Below are 25,074 nucleotides of genomic sequence, written 5' to 3'. Positions count from 1 at the left end.
TATTCTCATCTTAAAGGATGAAGTGGTACAATGGATTGCAGGGAAAAGACACATTAGGTCTCTCAGATGCTCAACTGCTGAAACGTTATCCTCCTCAGGCCATAGCAAAGACAACATTTTAGTGAAAGGACAGCAGTTGGGGCAAACACCAATACTATGACCAATGTTGAGTCATGTTTTTAAACAAAGAGGTCCTCATAAAAATTGCATTTAGTTCACCTTTCATTAATTGTATCTCACATGCCATCTGCCAGTTAACTTTTTTACCCTGTTTGTCTACTTTTCTGTTGACAACTGCTTTCTTCACTAATAAAAATAAAAGTGTAAAAATCTAATTTAGTGTTATGGGTCAAAGATGTACCCATCAATAAAAATAGAAGTACACAAATCTAGTGTTAAGGGAAAGGAATAGGTCAAAGGTGTACCAGACCCTCTCAGAACTGAGGAAATTAGACCTAGAAATCCAATTTAGGGAATGAAGATTACATAAGGCAACTAGTGTTAATACTAATAACTGATCAGAAGGCAAAACTATAAGGATCTTCATAGCCATTTTTATGACCTTTCTATTCAATAAGTACTGTTATAGGTTTGCTTTTAGGTACCAGTCAGTCTTAGTTTGTAAACCCAAGTCAATGGTAAATTGTGATAGGGTTAAGGATATTCCAAAGTGCAATTTTTCAAGAGCAAAAAAGTGTGTGCAACATTTAATATAAAAAGGTACTAAGAGCATCAGAAAGAAGATGAAATGAGATGCCACTGAGATGAGAAAAGTAAATGATTACCTTTTTGCACATCTAAAATATTTACATAACACAAACCCTTACCTTTATCATTTTTAAAGTTATTCCACAAAAATGAAATAACCAGCATAGATCATTTCTGCATCACAAAATTGGGTTTAAGTGATTTTTCATACACACAAAAAAACGATTTTAGGATTTTGTGGGTTAGATCATTTTCCTTAATCTCTTACTGATATCCAGTACAACTGTAAATTCCAAACATCACTGATATTTTTATTATACTAGAACAACATTTCTGTATCATGACATATTAACATCAAATTAGTTGACAGAAAGATATCTAATGATTATAACAATTAATATTTGAAATTTATATAACTATTTTACTTAGTAGCACATGTTTGCTTTGTACCATAAAACCTAACCATTTAAAATAATAGTTGATACAAAATTGCTTGTGTTAAGATCCCAAAACAAGAGCATTTTCTTTTGACATGAAAGTTTACAATACTTACCTCTCAACTCACACATTAGGTTTATCTCAACAGCTTTGCTAATCTAAGCAATGGTATAAATTCTACCCCACTTTTTCCAATCTTTATACCCCACTATAAAGCTCCTAGTGATTTTAATTTTGTGACTCCATTCAATTCACCCTTTATACCCAAATCCATATACAAGATTTCTTTCATTCTTTGAGCAAGGAACACAAATCTACAAGTTCACTGAACCATGTACCTTAATTTTTATTTTACTAATAAAACTCACAGTTAACTGCCTTTCACAACATATTTTAAATACAATTTATCTCACCAAGTTTTTCATTCTCAGGAGCATGTAATGCATTTTTCACTTTGACATTCCAGTTTTCAAATAACTCGGCTCTTACTTTCAAATGTTGAAGCATCACTCGTAGCTCATCAAGAGTATAACGATACCTATTCAAAAGTGTGTTCGTTAAAACTGGAATAACTACACAAACAGAATGGAGATGGTTTATCAAAATGAATGTAGCAGCATATAAACAATTACAATACAATCTTTACTATCTGGCATCTGTTGTATACACACAATACTGGATAGGCAAAAATTCCAGTAACAAAAGAATTTCCCTTACAATATTTTATAGAAAAAGTTTTGACACCTAAGTATCCTAAAGTATAATATTTCTACATTATCTATAACAATAACAGTTTTAAACAATAATAAATGTTGTATTAAGCCTTAAATCATATACAAACGTTGTATTGGAAGTATTAATCACACAACATAGGCCGTTAACACTGAAGCTTGGTGGCTAGAAAGAATAAAGTCACGATAGCACCAATGAGCTACAATGAGCATTTGTATTTGGAGTAATTGAAGTATCCAATTACAAGAGCATTACAGATACAAAGGTATTAGATAACAAAGCTCTTACAGTCTATTAATAAACTAATAACATTCAGTACATAAATACGAGACAAAAGGCAGAAGACTTTCAAAACATCGTCCTCTACACTTGTGTCTCCACAACAGGCAGTTGCTGCCCATTCTACAAAGTTTCAACATAAATACAATGTTCCACACCAAACTTATTCTTAAAAATTCACAATAAAAACTCCTTGATGTTATTTTAGAATATTGTTTATACTCTAAATACAAAAAATCTCATTGTTTGTTTGATTGGTTTAAGCACAAAGCTACACAATGGGCTATTTGTGGTATTGCCTACCACGGGTATCAAAATCCAGTTTCTTGAGGTGTGATTCTGCAGACATACTGCTGTGCCACTATGGAGCTGAATCTGATCAAAAACATATTAGAAAATACAAGTTTGCTATGTAAATATGAAGAAAAAGCCATGAAGATAAGCATATAACAATACCTTAAGCAGTGTTTGCTTGGTGGACAGGAGCACAACTTTTCCTTATGATTGACACAGACTAGTTTACCTGGGAAAAAAATGAAATAAACTAATTTGTTCATAAAGCAGAGCAATACCATACAGATACATCCACAAACAATTCTCATTCTGTAAATATAAAGATTCTCCTGAATTATGTTTAACAAACTGTCATAACTGTTCCACTCCTTATTAATATTAATAAATTAATAATAATATTAATGAAAATTTTGTAATCCTTAAATTATTGTACAATTTTTGTAAAGTGAAATTTCTAAAACATAAAATTAAATAAAATTTATTAATATATGCAAATACTTTGGGCAATTACTTTTGTAAAAATTAGCTTTTTTTATTTATTTATTTAAAAGTAAGGCAGAATGGACAAAAGTTGTTTCATGAATAATGAAAAAAAAGGATAATAGTTTTTCTTTTCATTACTTCAAACAGTTACAAGCCTTTCTTCATACTCTTGAGTACATTCAAATATTAGTGACAATATAAGGTTGTTTTTTTTTTATCAATTATGCAGCTGGCTTACAACTACCCAGGATCTTGACATGAAAGTTTACAATAGTTACCTCAACTCACACATTAGGTTTATCTCAACAGCTTTGCTAATCTAAGCAGTAGTATAAATTCTACCCCACTTTTTCCAATCTTTATACCCCACTATAAAGTTCCTAGTGATTTTAATTTCGTGACACCACTCAATTCACCCTTTATACCATATACAAGATTCCTTTCATTCTTTCCTATTCCCTTTTTCGAGACTGTCAAGATTATCAAGTCTTGATAATGGTCTAAACACTGGTTATTGTGGAGAGGATTGTGAGGGAAATTATTGGAAATTCATTTTTGGTATAAGAAAATGTAAAATTCCAAAACACCCTTATCTTCTCTCACACTTTAGCTAGAAACCCACAATGACCAGGTGGATGAGCCAGCGAGGGCAAGATCCACACAGAAAGTGTCTTTGCAGAATAACAGATGTGTAAACTTGAGATATAATAAAACAGATTTGCTTGTTCTGCACTACTTCTGGAATTCTCTTCTGTCAGAGAAAGTCAAATCTAAATATTGATGGTAAAACCTAACTGGCTACTAAGTTAGCACTCTTTGTTATCATAGAATCTGTCCATACATATGAGGTTCCATATCTTGTTGTTGGAACTATATGGCTGTAGACTCGAAGCTAGATCCAAAGTGTAATGACTAGTAGGGCATGGGTACTGCAATATAACTATATAAAAAGTATGATATGTAGAAAACCCCAACCTGTAAGTTACAGTAATTTACATGTTAAGCCACTGGAATTACAGAGGGAAGGCAAACAACACCAAAGTGGACAAACGCTCACTCCAATCTGAAGAAATACAAAATGTATCAAACTAAATTCAAATTACAGGCAGACGCCCAACCCGAAAGATACAGAACGTCTTATGCAAGCCAATGGAATTATGAAGGGAAAGCAAACAACATCCAACCAGACAAGTTTCCCCCCCCAACCTGAATAAGTTCATAATGCAACATACCAAAGTCAGAATTACAAAACCAATTCACACTTCACAAAGACCTGAAGAAACAGAGATCATCCAAAATCATAATTTCTCAACATAAAAAGCAAAGTAACACCTCCTGTCCCCAGAATAATGACTATGTAGAAAAAAACCAAATTTGACCAATGGCTCATGGATGTAATGTTCTGCACATAGAATCAAGAGGAGTCGAGGACCCTTTTCTATGACTGTGGAAAGTATGAAAATGGCCACAAAGAAAGTCCATGCTTGCACAACCTCACAAATTATGTGTCATCTCCAAACTGGAACTATAAGGAGGCTCCAATATAAGCTCTTCACCTGACATCTCGGTAAAACATCCAGGATTAAGGGTGAAAGGATAACCAGCCTCATCCTCTTCTGTTTGAACAAGATAAAGAGTACAAACCTAACTCAGGAGGAATAAACCTCTGTCCACAACTTCATCAACTGGAAACAAAATGTAAGGGCTCTCTTGCTCCACTAAAACAGAGAGGGGGATCACATTGGAGAGTCCTGAAAAATGATACTCCAGGGTCAGTGCAATAGTTAGCAAGGATGGGCAAAGTCCATTTACACTTTACTCATGATGGTCAATCAATGGCAGTCTTGTATCATATGTGATGTAGAACAATTGTTCATCACCAAGATCCACATACCAGCCTTACAACGTCCTCTAGCAGGCAATGTAACTGAGGTGGCATGGGCATCGATATATCTTGCATTTGAGATGAGACCTGGAAAAGTATCTGCTCTTCCACAAAAGACCAGAGTGAGCTATTCAAACCAACTAGCTAATCAAACATATCATACTAACAGGGGATAAGCTGCATGAAATAAAGGGATCCTAATGGATAAATAACTTGTGACGTGATCCCTGAGTAGCATCAGAATTATCCAGATCTGAAAGGTTGTATAAATAGGAAATGGTGGGAAGATGAATAAGAGAGACAACCTTATCTCTTTCCCTAGCTGGTACAATTTTGATAGAAAGGGCCCTGTCTGGATACAACAGAACATAGTTGTAATTGTACAGTATCCTTTGAACATGAAGTGCAAACACATACTAGTGACTAGTCAATAACAGAAGGAAACATGTTTAAAGTGAGAGATGGTATAATGAACATGACCCCAACGGTTCAAAAGGTAGACTGAATAATGTAAGAACCATTGTGATATCTAGTCAAAAACCTGAAAAGGGTGACAAGGATGAATAATCTGAAATGATTTAAAAAGTAATGATAAAACTGGAGACTCAAAAACGTTATTTTGCATAGAGAAACGAAAAGCATTATACAGGATAATAAATAACCATGTTGAAAATTGGAAGTTATGTTGCACAATAAGAAGCCAAGAGTTATGTCCATGTCCAGGAGACCACTGATGATAAGTAAACCATTTCCTTTGATAAACTTCAATGAAAAATGTCAGATATTAATAAGGATGCCACTCAAGACGTAAATCCCACGTGTGAAGTCAAATGATACCAACTGCTGCAGTCAAAATTTCCAAGCAAGGGAGGATAGGGAAGGGGTGGATGATCCTGAAGATACTGAAGTGTGGAAAATAGGGCTGGTCCAGACAATATGGTTATACCAGAAAAACTTCAGTCATGAAAAGAATCACCAGAACCTTGAACAGTAGATGAATGAGGAAATGCACAAAGATGATGACTCCTCCAATCCTAGCTGAGCATATCTGTGACATCTGAAGACTCAAGCAGGTAAAAAAACCTTGAGGAAGAAGCATCCATTCCATAGGAAAAGCTCTGTTGAGACGAGATAACTGGTTCACCACTAGATTCATTACTCTTGGAACATGACAAGCAGGAAATACAATCTGATGTTTGTATGCCAACAGAGAAGATCCACTGTTCAAAAAAAAAAAAAAATCTGGAATGAGTGCCCATTTGCTTTGAAAAGGGTGAAACTACTGCAAAAATCATCTGAATGAAGCATTACCAACTTCCCATGCAACAACTAGAAACCCTAAGCTATAGCTCACCAAGCATATAAATGTTTTAAGAGATTGATGTGGAGAGAAGCTTCCTCTATGATCCAATGTTCCTTGACTTCCATATTGTCTATACAAGCACTCCCAGCCCTGAAGAGAATCATATGTAAAAAGCCATATCTCTGGTCATGGAGGTGGTAGAAGGACAACTATAATTGTCACACTGGAGCCTCACTGGACAATATAGCACATTTGAGCAAATGTTTCAGTGGTCTCATAACAACTGCTCAAAGGTCCTCATGTGAACCCAACCTAAAGAAATGAGTGACTCAAGAATGTCCACAATCCCAAAAGAAATACAACTGTGCATGATAGTAGTGAAGAACCACCTCTTTCATGGTCTGAAAGTATAGAGAAGTTTGGTCACAAATGAGAATGGAATTAAAAGCCCCCTAAATATATGAAAAACAGGGAGTAACAACAGACCATTCTTTGTTTATAAGACAATTCTCACACCTTTTAATACCAGTTTTTTGAGTGTGTAGTTCTGCCAAATGACAGGAAGGGGCAAAAAGAATTGATTGATTGATTTAGTGTTTTATGGCACAAAGCAGCGAGGCTATCTGCGCCAGACATTCGGTAAGAATGTAAAAAAAATAAAAATAAATAAATGTAGTAATAGACATAAATGAAAATGAAGGTAAATCAAAAAAGTATAAAACCAATGTTGACACCTAGTCTACAATGTTAAGATAGAAGGCAGAGTATAAGAAGTTGTAAGGTATTTACTCTAGCAAAAAGGTAATGATCATAACCCGCCAGGAAGACTAACAGGTAAGTTCAAGAACCACCGTCAGTCACCTGAAGTTGGTCTTTCCAGTCCTGGTTCTGGGTTATGTGTCATAGCAACCAGTATCAAAATGTAAAAGAATAGAAGTTTTAAAAGATACATAGCAAAATTGTAACAATGAGTAGCCAAATGTCCAGTGAAAAGATAAAGTCAAGTAAATGGAGAAAAATTTGTAAAAGTAAATGAAGGTAAAAACAACACAGCAATTAAAACAGAAAACGGTGTAAAAACCAATGGTGACATCCAGTCTTCAAAGTTGTAAAATATTTACTCTAGCAAAATGGTAATGATCATAACCCGCCAGAAAGACTAACAGGTAAGTATAAAAACCACCGTCAGTCACCTGAAGTTGGTCTTTCCAGTCCTGGTTCTGGGTTATGAGTTAATATGGCCAGTACTAAAAAGCAAAGTAGTAAAAGTGTGAAATGATATGCAGCAAAAGTATAATAACTCGCCAGGACGACTAACCAGTAGTTCAAACGGATAGTTCAAACAGTAGCATTAGACACCTGAAGTTAACCTTTCCAGTCCTGGTGTCGAGTTATTTAATGTTCTGGCCATTGTCCAATGTCAAATTGAATGAGAGAGATTAAAACTGTAAAAAAGGAACCACAATAAAAAGGTGTAATGAATAAATATGCAACACTTAAATGAGATTAAAAAGATTAATGGCCATTAAAAAATTAAAAACATTATCAAGGTGGACAGAGTCACCATCATCAATAACTCTGTCCAATGTTACAGACTGACCCTGGGAAAAAATATATTTAAAATATTGCCGTTGTTGAGAATTGTAACGATGGCAAGAAAGTAAAACGTGGCTGATAGTGATTTGAGTGTTACACAAACTACACATTGGTGCATCAGTTCCAGATAAAAGAAAATGATGAGTTAAAAAACTGTGACCAATGTGTAGCTTAGTGAGAACAACTTCCTCGTTCCGAACATTACGGAAGCTAGATGGCCAAAGTCCAATTTTGAGTTTGATTTGAAAAACTTTGTTGTCGCGTTGCTCACACCAAGTGGACTGCCAGCTGGCACGGAGCCGAGCCTTGAAGATAACACCATAGTCCATGTACGGAATAGGCATAGGAGTGATGGTGCTGAAGCAGACATATTTAGCTGCCATGTCTGCAAGCTCGCTCCCGCGAATACCAACATGGCCTGGTATCCAGAAAACTGGATTGAAGTAGCTGCTAATGAGAAATGGGCCAGTCGGTTTCAATATCAGCGAGAATAGGATGTGAGCTAACGTGTAGCGATTCCAAGGCAAGTATAGAACTAAGCGAATCAGTATAAATAGTGCAGTTGGAGTACTGCTCAGCTGCAATATGATCCAGGGCAAGAGATATGGCATACAGTTCAGCAGTGAACACAGAAGCTGTAGAAGGGATTCTGGGCACAACTACTGACCCATAGCAAACCATAGCAGAGCCCACTGAGTTACCTGATTTGGAACCATCTGTATAAATGGGAACTGAATGATTGTTTGAAAGATATTCATTGAATAAAAGATGGTACTTCCAATCTGGAGTATCTGCCTTTTTTAGGTGACTGAAAGAAAGGTCACATTTGGGGCTGTAATAAGCCATGGTGGGATGGGCCGACCTGTGGAATCTGCAATGTTATCCAAGGACAGACCCAATTCATCCAATTGCGCCCGGATGCGAAGGCCAAACGGAGCAATGACAGATCGTCTGTTCTGAAAAAGTACTGCCCACCGAGGAAGGAAAACACATTTCCAGGTGGGATGCTTTGGTAAGGAATGAAGTTTCGAAGTATATTGTAAAGATAGTTGCAAACGGCGAAGGTGTAGAGAAGGTTCATGAGATTCAATGTATATACTTTGAACTGGAGAGGTATGGAAAGCCCCAGTGCAGAGTCAAAGTCCTTGGTGATGAATGGGGTCCAGCATCTTTAAGGCTGAGGGTCTGGCAGAGCCATAGACCATTGATCCATAATCGAGTTTTGATCTAATAAGAGCACGATATACCTTTAACATTGAACAGCGATCCGCCCCCCAACTGGTAGAAGAGAGAACACGGAGGATGTTCAGTGCTCTTGTGCATTTGACCTGAAGCTGCTTTAAGTGTGGTATAAAGGTCAGTTTACGATCAAAGTCCCAAGAACTTGGTCTCCGGGACCACTGGCAGCAAAACTTCACCGATATGAAGTTCAGGATCAGGGTGAATATCCCGTCGACAGCAAAAGTGCATGCATACAGTTTTGGAGAGAGAGAAATTAAAGCCGTTCGCCAGAGTCCACTTCCGTACACAATTGAGAGCAGTTTGTAGTTGAACGCTCAATATATCTCATGTTTGACAACTGACATGAGATGTGAAAGTCGTCGACATACAGCCCATTCGCAACAGTGAGAGGGAGTTGTTCAGTGATGGCATTTATCTTTATACTGAAGAGTGTAACACTCAATACACAGCCTTGAGGGACTCCAAGTTCCTGTACAAAAGAACGGGAAAGTGTCGAACCCACACGAACTTGGAATCTCCTGTCCATTAAAAAATTTTTAATAAACATGGATAGATGGCCACGTAACCCATATGTATGGATGTCTCGCAAGACGCCATACCTCCATGTTGTGTTGTAAGCCTTCTCTATGTCAAAGAATATTGATACAAGATGTTGGCAGTTGAGAAAGGCTTCTCTGATAGATGTTTCAAGACGAATTAGGTGGTCTGTGGTGGAGTGCTGTCGACAGAACCCATACTGGGTGGGCGAGAGGAGGTTGTTTGATTCAAGGAACCAAACAAGACGAGCATTAACCATCCTTTCTAATGTCTTACAGAGACAGCTCGTCAAAGCAATTGGACAGTAGTTTGAAGGAATCTTGGGATCTTTCCCTGGCTTAGAGAAAGGTAAAATAATAGCCTGGTGCCAGGCATCAGGAAAAACATTCTCCTGCCAGATCCAGTTGAAAACAATCAGAAGGACATCAATAGAAGCAGGAGATACTGGCAGACCGATGAAGGGCCATTTTTAGTTCCACCAGGGTAAAGGGACAATTATAGTCAAAGAAACAGTCAATTCGAAAGGAAAGAGGTGATCGCTCTGCCCGAGTCTTGATGGCCAGGAAGGTGGAGGAACAAGCAGAAGTGCTAGATACCCGCAAAAGCTTTCACCTAGAGTGTTAGCGATGTTCCGAACATCAGTCACCTCCTGACCATCAGAGAGTAAGATCGAGAGGGGGACAGAATTGTAGTGCCCATTAACCTTTCGAATCCTGTCCCATATGATCTTGGAACTGGTGGTAGAAGATATGCTGGTTGTGAACTTAATCGAAGATTCCTTCTGGCTTTGATGTCTTACCCACCTAGCATGTGCATGGGCCCGTTGGAAAGCAACCTGGTTTGAAAGTGTGGGATATCTACGAAAAGTATCCTAGGCCCGCTTTTGAGCCTTCCGTGCTAAGTGGCAAGCAGGATTCCACCACGGACGAGGATATCGTGGAAAACGTGTCGAGGTTTTAGGAATACACTGAGCAGCTGCATGTGTAATACAGTCAGTTACCACTGCTACACAGTCGTCGATTGATGGCTGATTTACGATGGCAGGATCAAGTTCTGCGAGAGCAGTGAAAGTGGACCAGTCTGCCTGATCCAGCTTCCACCGGGGCACGCGGGTAGGGTGGCATCGACCACGGCCAGTCTCTCTCAAAAAGATCGAAAAATGATCACTGCTTAGTGGATTACTGTCAACCCTCCATGACAAATGGGAGAATAATGAAGGGGAGCAAACTGAGAGATCAATAGAGGTAAAGGACTGACTAGGTGCATGAAAGTAAGTGGAAGAACCAGTATTAAAAAGAGAAAGAATGTGATCAGAGAGCATCCGCTCTACAGATCGACCCCTCCCATCAATAATAACACTTCCCCATAAGGGATGATGTCCATTAAAATCCCCCTAGGATTAGAAATGGAGATGGCAACTGTTCGACGAGAGCATCAATCTCTGATTGATCATATGTCTCTCCAGGGGACAGGTACAGAGAACAAACAGTGATGGTATGACCCAAGGAAACACGGATGGCTACAGCCTCCAAGGGTGTGTTGAGTGACAAAGACAGGGTGGGCACGTGTTGATCAACCAACAGTGCCACCCCTCCATGTACTCGACCATAACACAACCTGTCATTTCTGTACAGAGAAAACTGCCGAATGGAGACAGTATCAGCAGTTTTGAGAAATGTTTCTTGTAAAGAAAGACAAACAGGATGGTAGGAAGCAATCAGCGTTTTGATATCATCCAGATTAGAACGTAAACCTCGACAGTTCCATTGTATCAAGGTGGCCATTTTTAAGAACGGGTAGGTGAAGTGGCTGGAGAACCCTTCGGTTTATGACCACGTCTTTTTTCTTTACTGTCTTTAGTCGGAGGAGGTCTATCAACCTCCATGGATCCTGCTCTGGGTCGGGTGGGTAGGTTTTTGTTATTGGAAGGGGAATCCAGTGACTGAGGACGCTTGAACGAATAATTGTTTTGTCTCTTGTGGTGGGAGAAAAGATGTATCAGAAGAAATGCCTGTATTTGAAACTGAAAAACGTGGATCTTGAGGTTTGTTGGAAGGTATGGGAGGAACAGAGATGGGTGTGGAAGTCGATTCATCAACCTTTTTAACCACGGAGATCAAAAGGCTTTTCATTTGTTTTGAAAACGATTCTCTTGGAGGCACAGAGAGATCTGTCTGCACTCCCACTGTAGTTGTGGAATGAAGTGCAGCAGCATATGTCCGAGATGGAGTTGTGGACAGCAATTTCCGAGCCTCAGGATAACTGATGTTATGTGTCGTTTTCAAACGCTGCACCTCTTTTTCCTCCAACCATTTTGGGCAAGAATGAAAGTAAGAGGGGTGAGAACCATTGCAGTTTACGCAACGTGGGTTCATGTCACAGTCATAGGCATCGTGGTCCTTGCCTCCACAACGAGCACATGTCAGGGAACCACGACAAGATGTCTTTGAATGGCCGAATCTCTGACATTGGAAACATCGAAGAGGGTTTGGTATGTATGGATAAACCCTGCAAATGAGATAACCTGCCTTGATGGTGGCAGGTGCACGTGGTGAAGTAAATGTTAAAACGAGGGTATCTGTTGGCAGTGTAACTCCATCTTTGTGAGTGGAGATGCGCCTCACTGTAGAAACTCCTTGAGTGGAGAGACCAGCGAGAATCTCCGACTCGGGAACGTTCTTCAAATCCCTTTCAACAATAACTCCTCATGAAGGTAGCATGGGGTGTAACCTCAATAGGTATATCCCCAATTGCCTTTGAATTCAAGAGGAGTTCACTGTGTTGGGATGTGGATGTTTCAACCAATATGTCACCAGATCGAAGTTTCTTTACTGACTTTGGAGAGCCAGCAAGTCCCTCTAGTCCCTTTTGAATAAAAAAAAGGGGACATTTGCCCTAAAGGTTTTTCGAAAGAGAATGTAATATAAGAAAATGAGGTGCGTGTGTTACTGATGTTGAAGATTGCTGTTCTGAGTATTCAAGGCGTGGTCGCTAACCATTGACTGTTTTTTACAATTTTATTTAAATTTTTTGGAGGATCCATAAGAACAAGAAAAAATTTCGGTACCCACTGACCCCACCCACCATGGAGCCCTACAAGGGGACGCACTACAAAGTCATGCAAGGACAATGCAGCAACGCCAGGGTTTCGTGAGCACTATACCCAAACACCAGTATCAGACACAATGTCCACAACACCCGTTGAGAACTTCCAACACTGGTACTTGGTTGACTCTAGCCCAAGTGGACCAGCCGATTGACCCAAGGGGGGCCACCCAAAGGCTGCCCATCTACAGGAATTCGAGGCCAAAATGGTGTGTTAGGGTTGGACTCCTCAACCACGAGGATCCTCTCCTCCCCTTCACAGGTCGCCACGCATGGCAAACACGTGGGTGGATGTTTAGATCCCAGAGAAGGTAACCAGATAGAACAGAACCTTCCCTGGGAGGTCCCCTCACCACGTACAGGAATCCACACCGACAGGGGTTAAAAAGAAGCTATTTATCTATGTAATGGTGAATGTGAATGCTGAGGGAGCAAAGATAGCATGGAAAAGCTCCAAATGTCTGGCAAAAACGAGATAGAGCAGAAGCAAGCCAAGTGGTAGAGCACAAAACTGAAGAATCTGGTTGTTGTGCATGAAACAGAGATAACACCTTGAAGACTCAGCGACTGGGATATGAAAGTAGGCATCCATGACTTCAAATTTTGTCCTCTATAGTTAAATAAAATAACCCACTAAAGGAAAAAAAAAACTCCATTGTAAACTGAGGAGGTTGAAGAAGAGATGGAGATGAGAAAGGTCTATGACTTGTCATTGCTTGCCTATTTTTTCAGTACTAAAAATAGCTGAGAATAAAAGACCTCGAGAGAAAAGGCAACAAGAATTATGACCTCTATACAGATGACTGGGGACGGCTTGTGCTCGACGAGTGGGTGTAAAAGAGTCTTTGGAGGATGAAAAGCCAACAAGTATGAAAGACAAAGGAGGAGGAGACATAAAATGAAAGTCCAATCCCACACTGAAAAGTTAAATGACCTACCAATCTGTGGTAAACATCTTCCATACAGACACAAACTGTCTGAGATGAGACCTTACCAACACTGAAATCTGCACTCCGTTTTGGAGAAAAACCCCCACTGGTAAAGTCAAAATCACCATTGTGTTCCAGTGGATCATGGTGCTGAAGCAGGAGGTTTGGAAGGATAAAAATGAGATGCAGCAAACCATCCAGTAAAAGAACTTTGGAACAGTCACAAAGCCAGTGTAGAAAATGAAGAATGAAGACAGGCCCCATCTTCCCGAGATTCCACTGATACAGGAATTCCTACAAAACTAAGAGAAAAGGAGATTCTCCAAGATCCCTAAGGTCAATGCAGGATGAAGAACTCCCTCTAGTAAGGCATCTATCTCCAAACAAACTCAGCAAAAAAAAAAAAACAACAACCAAGATACAAAGAAGAAAGCAAAAGCCTAAAACCTAACCAAAGTGGAAATCAATACATCATTAAGATCTTCCAAAACTTGAGAAAAGGACCTATAACAGGCATCAGACAACAGTTACAAAGATGATAAAAAATTGGAAAAACTGTTATATGTGACAGACAAGTTTTGAAAAACAAACTGTTTAAGACGAATAGTACCATCTTGTCTAAAGCCCCATATAGGAAGTAAAATGTCTAACCTCTGTGAAAGGTGACCCTCTCCCCTACACCTGTTAGGTAGTAAAGGAAGAGCAACAAGTGGCTGTGTTTGAAATGTGAATATGAGCTTCCATATTCAAATTATTTTTTCTTTATAAGAACAAGAAAGTAAACAATAAATTCAAGCCCCATGAAATTATCTAAAATAATTCAATACCAAGTGTTGCAAATGTAATAATAACACTGAAGAGAAACCAACAATAAACATGTAAGACCATCTTTATCATTTTTGTCATACAGAAAAAGTGAATAAAAAAGAATGACTGAGATCTTACATATGGATTGGGTAAAGATGGCACAATTAATGTAGGAGAAAAAGAGTCACAAGACTAAAACCACCAGGGACAATAGAGTAGGGCAAAAAATTTGAAGTGAGATAGAATTAATACCAATGTTGAGATGAACAAAGAAAAACAAACCTTTTTCATCAGGATTTAGCTAAGGTGTGAGGGAGGGAAGGTGTGTTTCAGAGCTTGACTTACCATTCTGAGTATGAAATTTATGAGATTCAAAATACTATTGTTACAGCAAAAGCTAGAGAATCTAGACAGCAAATCGGTTCTGAATAGCTAAATCGGAAAATCATTACAGCTAAATATTCTTGATGACGAGAAACCCACTCGAAATAAAAATGTATCTCAGAACGGCTGGTATGGGTATTAACAGTTTCATTGATAAGAAGAGAACGGCATTTCAACCTTCCTAGGTCATCTTCAGGTTAAGAAAAAGTGTTAATACCCATACAAGCCATTCTGAGATACACTACAGCTAGATACTGTGTAGTACGTACATGTCATTTCAAACAGTGTTTTACTGAGCAAAATAAAATTAAGTTTCTTGGTAAACAGAGAGCTCAGCTGATGGTCAAATGAACTGGTCAGAGTCAGTTAGTAAAATTAGTGGTCCCAGTACTGTTGAACCACTTAGAAGGAAAAATTCAGAGAGAAAATTGTGTGTTCATGACTGTAGTTTTCTCCTATTAAAAGTAATATACATAATACCACATTTAGCAAGCATGTTTAATTTTGAGTACTTCAAAAACTTTAAAGTAACTATGTCTTTCAACTTACATATTTTATTAATACACTATCATGCTGTTGGAAATTTGTGTCTGCAAGAGATTTATCTACATGTGAACTTACTAAAGTCAATAACAATTTCTTATCAAAACCAAAACAACCGTTTGTACCCCCACTTTCAGACATATCTGCTTTATCTCTATCCTGATGGTTATTTAAAGAGGAAAAGATAATTCAATATTAAGAAGAGATAACCAAAAGAAATAAATACTTCTATTAAGCCAATACATTATATGAATGTTAAAGCTTTGATTTATTCTTCAAGAACACTAACACATAATTAGTAAAGTGCATCTGCTTTGATAAGTTTCTCCAAATACACAGCAATATTAACTGCAAGAAGTTCAAATGCACGCACGAAAGATTATCCAAATTCAGAACTTACTACTATCACATGAACAGGTAACAGCAGAGAGGAAACATGTGGTTTTACAGAAATCACACTGACGTTCATCATCTGCGAGAAGTTCAAATGTCTCACGATCTGCTTCGGTCACACCCTGACAAGTGAAATTTTTCAGTAAATTTTTAGCATGTTCATCCTTATCCTTACAATATTTCTCTCATTTAATCAAACATTCACTTGTTCATTGAAGTGTTTCAATCGTTTTTTTCATATGTCATTATAAAAGAAAATGCATTATAACATTAATATTTATGTGTGTGCAAACAAGATAACAGTTCACATTACAAAAATTCAATGAAACATAACTTAAAAACAATGTTTACTTATTAATATTGTTTTATTTTTAAAATAATCAATAAACACACAATTTTAATAAATAGTCACATTTTTGGACATTGCACTACAAATGGTTAATTTTAAAAATCATTATGTGTATTATGTTTTCTACAAACTGTTTCTTCCAAAGAAAACCCACCCATTCAAGAAGATACTTTCTCAGCTCCTTCTCACTTTCTACCATCTCCTTCATATCCTGGAAAGTGGCAGTAGCGATACTTATTTCTAAACTGTCAGGATCTGCTGCCATCTTACAAACTAGTTCATCGTGAGAAAACACACAAAAACGATGCAGAAGACTATAATGGGAGATACATTCACGTCCAATCGACAGCTGTGAAAGTTAAAAATACATTTTTATAGAAACAATTATGAGCCAGAGTAACAATTAAAATCTCAATGAAGTGGATACTGCTTGAGCTTCACAGCTTTCAATTCAATAGTTCTATAGGATATTATGCTGAAACTGAAAACACATCAACTATTGAAACACATGAAAGCAGTTTAAAAAAATTCCTAATAGTTTCTTAAGCCTAATCCAACAACATGTCATACATAAGCCTGAGGTGCATAGTGCTTACAGATACTGGCAGAGAATAGTGTTAATCACTGATCCTCCTGGCATGGGCTTAGTCCATGGGACTGACCTCGTAACCATTATGTACTTGTTATAGTTTTCATGATATACTTTTAAATTAACAAGCATAGGTTAATGAAATTTGACAGATTATCAGTAAATATAACAATGCTTTCATATGCAACACATCAGATTTTCTATTAAGCCTTATTATAGTTTCTTAAGCAATGTTCTTCTCATGCCTTTCCTTTCTTTCTGCATCTTACCTATCCAAAATGCAAAGCAAATATCATTTTAAGAAAGCTTTCAAATTTCAGATATAAAATCTTTATAACATCCAATTATTTATTAAACATTTCTTAAGAAAAAACTTTGTATTTTACCTGTTATTTTAACAAATGAATCTATTGGTTTAATAAGATTGGTCAATCTCATAACCACCACAAAAAGTTAGGAAAGAAGTGTAAATTATGCTTCTTTCATTCCAGAAAGATAAGATAATCTAACAAAAACAAAAATGTTTAGACTAAATAGCTTAAATCTGATGACAGTGTACATTTAGATATATTTATCATTTTATTATAGTGGAATTTCAGCAGTGCCTAACTGGCAATACAGAAATTACAATGATGCAAAACACATGCACTCATGTTACTGCATTCAATAATATAAAATTGACCTCTAGAAAGTGACCTTGTCTTGACTGTGCTTTAGTAGACTAATATTCTGTATTATACACTCCCATTTATTATACTTTATATATGTAAACAGATTACTACCATTTAGAAACAAGTTGTGAAACTTATTTCTCTTAAAACATCGAATTGGAAAAAAAAGCAAACATTTATCTGTTCCAGCTATGACCTTCATATTCATTTGCTGCTTGAACAAAATTGCTAAAGCTTTTAAAATCTTGCATGTAGAGGATATGAAATAAATGTTTTTTTTAGGTTTTATACAAACAAGTAAATAACAAAAAAATCATAAATTACTATACTAATACCACAGAATTCCACTACAATTTATCAAGTTTAGTATACAAGCTGTATTTAGGTGTAAAAAATACAAAATTGTGAGAAGATTGGTTGCCTTCTAATACATCAAGATAGCTGAGGAAACCACTAGGGGGACATTTCAAGTTGTCAGTTAGTGATTCACGTGTCCTATATTGAAGCAAGTGTACACAAGGTGCTAATAAGTACACGTGCCATATCTCAGCAAAATGAAAGTATAAGGTTCTTATTTTATATCACAACTGGTCAGTACTGGTAATTTGAGTTCCTAATTTGTAAAAAACTATATACCTAGTATTTTCACACCACAAACATCTAATTTGAACAAGTGCTGCATTCAACATCCCATGACACACAAAAAGTGACATTGAACTGTTTTATTCCTATACATCTACTTTTAAATTAAGAAATTAACTCATATATAATATTAAAGTTTGAATTATAATCTACAATTTAACTCCAAACTTGTTGATATAAATTCATCATATAGTTGTTCAATAAAACTTTGAAAGCAAGTCACCAAACCTGTGACCCATAGCGGAAGAAGCCACAATACAGGGTAAATCATGCTTCTTTAATATAAAAAACTGCAATGTATCGTGTTTTTCATCTTCTACACATATTTAAACTGTTAAGTGATAAGAAACTCACCCAGTCAGCTGGACAAAAGTTCACAGCTTCTGCAAAATTATATCCTTGATTAAATCCAGCATGATAGGACCGTGGGAAGGTGAGCATAAACTCTCCAGCTTGCTGATCCATCCTATAAATCTGAGTAAACAAATAATACAAAAAAACTATAAGTGTAAAATAAATTCATTAAAACATTTGTGTTTCAATAAATAACTACAATGTTTCTAAATACTTTCCACTATTCAGCACCTATACACTGATGTATAGTCACCTCTTATGGTTTAGCAACACCTTTGGTACAAGTATCTGTTTCAACTGCAGCAATTTTCTGCCAGATGTCTGATACATCTGATTTCTATGTTTCAAAAGCTCTGCTATTTTATGATCACTAAGAGTTTGTAGTCTAACATTCTGTTGATTCCAAAGTAACTAGGTTCAGGCTCTGAACAAGCTAATAGTTATTTTGTAACCATAACAAGTCGTTCATATTTCAAGCCACGAAGCATTATCCCATCAAAACACATTAGCCTCCTCACAAAAAAACAAATATACTGCACCTAGAATGTGTTCATTTATATACTCTTCAAAAAAAGAAACACAAAAGGCAAAATTTGAGACAAATTGTTAAAAAGTTTATTCTGGGTAGTTCTGTATGACATGTGTGAAACTTTGCACATTCACTGCTGAACATCCAAAGTCTGCAAAGGCGAAGTCCATACTTACTAGTTGAAGTTTAACGTCACTCAACGTCAATAATGAGTATGCCCCCCGTGAGCATCAATAACTGCTTGGCATCTCCTGCCCATGGAAGTGATGAGATGATGAATCACATCCTGTGGAATGGCTGTCCACTCAGCCTGCAGAGCTGCTGCAAGCTGAGGTAGAGTCCGAGGTTGAGGTTGTCGCCGTCGCAGACGTAGGTCCAACACTAGGTGAAGTTTAATGTCACTCAACGTCAATAACGAGTATGCCCCCCGTGAGCATCAAGAACTGCTTGGCATCTCCTGCCCATGGAAGTGATGAGATGACGAATCACATCCTGTGGAATGGCTGTCCACTCAGCCTGCAAAACTGCTGCAAGCTGAGGTAGAGTCTGTGGTTGAGGTTGTCGCCATCGCAGACGTCGGTCCAACTCTTCCCAAAGATGTTCGATGGGGTTTACATCTGGTGATCTGGAGGGCCAGGGAAGAATGTTGATGTTGTGGTGTCTCAAGAAGACAGTGGTAAGTCGGGCTGTGCGAGGACGGGCGTTGTCATGTTGAAAAACGTCGTTGACGTTCACCATGATGGGTTGCACATGGGGCCTAAGAATCTCGTAGACAGTTGCGTACGGTCTGATCAGAAATCCTACGCAGCCCTTATATGGTTGAGGCAGTAGATGTTGCAGTGGTGGTCCTATCCCAAAGGTGACATAACCAGATGTAGTGATCTTGTGCGGGCATGGTCACACGAGGTCTGCCAGATCGTGGACAGTCACGAGTTGATCTATGTTGTTGGTGACGATTCCATAGCCTTGTGATGGTGCTTGGGTGGACATTCACAGCTCTGGCAACATCTGATCGAGATTCGCCTGCTTCTAAGCGACCAATGACGTTGTTGCGTTGTGCTTCAGTCAGTTTAGCGTCACTGTATTGCGTGTTGGTGGCTTAACACTGAGCTAAGGAAACCGAGAACCCGTCACTTTTAGAGGGATTTTGCACATGTTGCACTTGCAGAACATGCAGATTTCTCAAACAAATTTATTGGACACGAATGCATTTTGGCGAAAAATCCGATGTTTTTTTTACTCCGTTTTCAGAGTGCACAACTTTTATTGTCATTTTGGTCTGACAATCAGTGCCTTAACATGTGTAACATCACGTACTCTGAGCTTGTAACGTTATTACATATATTTATTTTTAAAATAAAAAAATATCTCTTTTGCGTTTCTTTTCTTGAAGAGTATATATTGATTTCCAGAGACAACTAGATCTGTAAAAAGCTGTATAGATATATTGCATGCCTGATTTACAATATTACAAAAATGCCACACCATAACACAAACACTATAATACTTTACACTTGACATACAGTCATGGTTAAATTGTTCACCCGATTCTCTCTCTACATCTTTATTAAACCACTTTTAAAATAAACAAATAAAAAACACTCATTACTTCACAAAGGTTATGATCTTCATATTTCTAGTTTTAATTGTTTTTAAAAAGTGACAAATATTATTGGAAGCAGTGTGTCCTAGGTTTTCGAAAGTACCCAAACCTACAAAACTCACAAAGGTGGCAATCATACAGGAATAACAAAGCCACTGTGAATTACACTGAAACATAAGCTTTTCCATAACCCTAACAAGTAAGCATTTGTCCACAGTACTTCCAGCTAATGCATTGTAATATCAAAAGCCTATACTGTGAAATTATCTTTGGTACAGTAGATACCAAATGAGCAAGCACAAGTATTTAACACATTGATTTTCGACATTTTCAATAGCTCGTGACCTCTTTTCTTTCATAGTAGTGCAATTATACACTAAAATTCTACTTCGTTTATGTAACTTTTAATTTACACCCACTGAGTTACCTTCCAAACCATATCTAGTAGATTCTATCAGGAGCAGCCTTCAATCAAAATTAACCCCCTTTTCAAAATTTTAACATTAAAAAGTAGTTAATTCTTACCTAATTGTAAAAAATACACTTCAACTTAACATAGTTCACACAGTAACAGTTCTTGTTCACACAATTTGATAACATAAGTATCATCACAGCCATGCTGTACCTTATCCTGACCTGACTGATGTGCCCTGGTGTTGTGTAAAAGGATATTTGGCACTAGATACAGTATAGTTAACATATTATGTATTCTTCCTTGCTTTCACTCATAAGTTCTTGAAACTTCCTAAATACAACATGTGTGATAACATGCAGTCCTAATCTCTAAGCTCTCATTTGATCCTTGTGCAACAAATTTAATACCAGATGTAAGCTTGAATGTTACATCATGTTTCTAAGCTCAAATGGATCAAGAAGTCACTAATTTTGAGCAGCTAGGCCAAAGTTCCATATTATCATGACCAGTGGCCTTTTATTTCTTAAGGACATTACTCACACTGGATATGGGTAAAAGCAAATGAGCCGAAATATCTTGGACATTTAAATCTCTACTGTTGTATTCAAAAAACAGATCCTTGTTTGGAGATCCATGAGTTTGTGTCATCTTCACTTGAACTGGTTGGCTGTGGCAACTGAAAATTTATTAATCTCACAATTCAGTCACCTTTCTTCAAACTCACTGTCTATGGTAGCTGCTGACCTTTGTGACTTCCACACCTCAGTACAACATAAAGTACACGTGCAAATTGAATAAGGACAGATCTCTTATTCGATGAGGTTGGATATTTTTGGTAGCACAGTATACATACAGATAACAAAAAATTATCTGTAAATACCAATAAATTTGATATAAAGATTACAACCCTCAACTAATATAAAATTATATGATCCGACTTCAAGTACTTAAAGTATTTCCCAAGGGTTTTGAAAGCAGATATAAAAAATCAGTATTAAATATAGACATTTCAGGATTTCATTCTATCCAGCATTTGGTCTTTACCTAATGCCTAAAACTCCAAATTTAACACACTATCGCAAATAATTAGTAATACAGTTATATCCTAAAAAATTAACAACATTTCTGTACTTGTAACAATTAATATTTGGTTCTTAAACAGCTATACAGATAAGCACAATCAATCAGAGAGATTGCATGCTTATATAGGATAATGTCAAATTCTGCCTTCAAAAAAGTCAGAAATCCTTCTCAGATTCAGAATGCTCAGCTATCCAGATCATTTTCTGTAGTATGTTAAGGAGACTCAACCTTTGAGAGTCTAGAAAGTTTGGTACAAAGCCAATCATACTTTACAGCATTGACCCAAAACTGCAAAAATGCCCTATATCTCCATAATAAATACTTCAATTTGATCCAGAACCCAGATAAAAACAAAATACAGGGAGAATTGTCCCATACTGACTACCCATCTTGTGAATAATTTTCATGTACATCAATGTATTAGTTTTTGAGATTCACATATAGCAACACAAACAGATACAATTGTAATACACCCCCCATCCAGTGGTGAGGGTAAATATATTTGCTATATAGACAGGTAGGCCATGTCCATATTAAAATAACAGTTTGAAACTTCTGGTGCAACTGAACTGTAAGTATTTAGAAATTTAACTTTTAGTGGCTAACATTTGGAAAATTATTGAATACATAAGAGTAACTGTAAACAGCCAGGAGAATATATACAACAAATAGAAGTATAGGGAGGTAGATAAATATGTAGATACACATTTTTGATCCATTATACCAGGACCCTTAGGATAGTCACAACACTACAATAAACAGTTTCTGTGTAAGAAGCGTTAAAAGCTGAGTATCATGTGAACTCAGAAAATACGACATAGGTTTTTTTTCCAGTTGAACTCATCAATGCTAAAAACATGATGAGGTTATAAGTAAATAGTGTACAGGAAATAATCATTACAATTTCCAACATCCAAATTCTCAAATAAACAATTCTTATGTTCAAATATATTAGATCCAGCTTAATACTGCTACTTATCATAAATTACTAGATTTAATATCTTTTCTTTCTCAATTAACTGACAAATATCTGCACCTAACTATACTCATAATAGGGTAACAAGCCTCCACCTGACAACACTGGATCCACAGAATGTAAGCATAACAATTTCATTTAGTAAAACTTACAGGAACCTTTGAAGCCATGAGAATGTTTGGGTTCATTATAGTAACAAGTTGGTGCAGTAGATCTGGTTGAGTTTCAAATAATTCAGGAGCAGCACTTTTCATAGCATTTTCAAAATCTTCAGCTTTATCTCCTGGTACACCGTACCACGTCTTTGGTTCTCCCCTGGTTTCAAAATCAAACCATGGGTGTTGTAAGAGATGTATTTATTACATTCAATTTAATATCAACTAAAATAAAAGATTTTCAAAAGAATAGAAGATGCAAAAAAAGGTCTAGACTCATAAGATAAATTTAAATTTTAACCCTTTTACTTTTTAACTGTAGACTGTCTTCAAAACCATCCAAAATCAAAAATACAATTCATAAAAATCTATATACAATAACAGTTTCACAAAAAGGAAAGAATACTTTAACAGGACCTCACAATGTATAATTTGGTGATGCAACATTTTAAGATCAATCATTTAAAGTTAAAATAAGAGTAACATTTTAAATGTTGCCTAGTTTGTAAGAATTTGTATAACCTTACAGATTTTAACCTTCAGTTACTGAACTGTGACTTATTCAATCGTTTAAAATATAAAATTATTTTACAAAATGTAGAAACTTTACCCAAACATAAACATAAATTTACTAAAGTAATATGACAAAAGTTAAATGTAAAGCACAGTTATAAAGCCCACAAATTGCAGATATACAATCTCCAATAGTAATATTCTACTGAAACAACAAGGGGGGTAACATTAAGATTATCATTAATTCACTGGCACTATTGCACAAAATAAAATTAACCAACATTATTATATTTCAATAATATTTTGGATAACCATGCTATAAAAATATTCTATAATTTTGACATGAAGCCTATAGAAAGAACGGTTACTCATCAAACTGCTTGAAATAAAATCTAAAAGTTAAGACATTGTTTTCACTTCTGTCTTGTTTCATCATCATGACAATATCATGTAAGCATTCAATCATTTAAAAGTGATACACCTTGTGTTTTTAGGTTTCTCTTTATTTTGGACTATTTAATAAGATGGGAATTTATGACAAAATAGAATTCATATATTATTATACAAATCAATATTACTCAGCATTTTTTTGGTTAAAACATTGATTCTGATTTAGGTAAGTTCAAGATTTAACAAAATATAAGCAAGATGCAATCAAATAATATCATACAAATCATGTGAGATAAAATTTATTAACTCAGAAGAAAGAAACACTGGTGACCTCAAAAACTGTGTATTGTTGGTTTTTATATAAGCCATCTATATATTGAATAACTTTTAAAAAATATGCTTGATGTCCTATACGTTTTAAAGAATGTTTTTGACCCCTTGTATGTTTTAAATAACACTCTTGACCCCTAAATGTTCTGTATGTTTTAAATAACACTCTTGACCCCTAGATGTTCTGTATGTTTTAAATAACATTCTTGACCCCTAGATGTCCTGTATGTTTTGAAGAACATTCTTGAACTCTTGATGTCTAGTCTCCAACCACACTTAGAGATTTTTACCAAAATGGTAGATTTCACTAATTTTGTTTCTTACCAATGAAGATAGTTAATTGAATAGCTCCAATGATCCTCATTGTGCCAACAAAAAGTAGAAAAACACATCCCCACATAGACCCATGGAATCTGTTGAATCAAAGCATTTTCAAAAGTTATATAAAGCATTAAAATAAATGCTGACACTTCTTCACAGTTTATGAATCATTAATGTTAGAAAATAAATTATCCTTGATGATGAACCTCAAACATTTACACTTGTTTGTTTTATTTACAATGATGTAATTGATGTTTCCTTCTCAAATGTATTCATCTTTTGTTTAGTAGTGTAAAGTAAACCTACTTTCCAAGACAAGAATCCTTATCACTTATCATTCTTTACCAAAGATACAAAATGGATCTCAGAAGACAAAATTATGCTCCAAAGTTTTATTATTAGAAGCATTTCATATTTCAGAGATTAAAATATGTGAGTAAACAAACAAGAATCTTCATGAAATTACAGTTAAAGTATTTTCATAAATACTAACCTA

At 36.4% G+C, this 25,074-nt stretch overlaps 1 protein-coding gene across 1 annotated transcript in view; it reads right to left on the bottom strand.

The window, feature by feature from the left end:
• Positions 1-25,074, bottom strand: part of LOC143240442 (lysine-specific demethylase 5A-like) — a 108,749-nt gene that overhangs the window by 42,363 nt on the left and 41,312 nt on the right. The window contains 7 exon segments of the mRNA XM_076482878.1: positions 1,560-1,684; positions 2,614-2,680; positions 15,666-15,780; positions 16,162-16,356; positions 18,264-18,383; positions 23,022-23,184; positions 24,582-24,670. Coding sequence (XP_076338993.1) covers positions 1,560-1,684; positions 2,614-2,680; positions 15,666-15,780; positions 16,162-16,356; positions 18,264-18,383; positions 23,022-23,184; positions 24,582-24,670 — 874 coding nt within the window.

This window comes from Tachypleus tridentatus, chromosome 13, assembly GCF_004210375.1.
Source record: "Tachypleus tridentatus isolate NWPU-2018 chromosome 13, ASM421037v1, whole genome shotgun sequence".
Classification (NCBI taxonomy): domain Eukaryota; kingdom Metazoa; phylum Arthropoda; class Merostomata; order Xiphosura; family Limulidae; genus Tachypleus; species Tachypleus tridentatus.
This window is presented reverse-complemented; position numbering and strand designations above follow the sequence as displayed.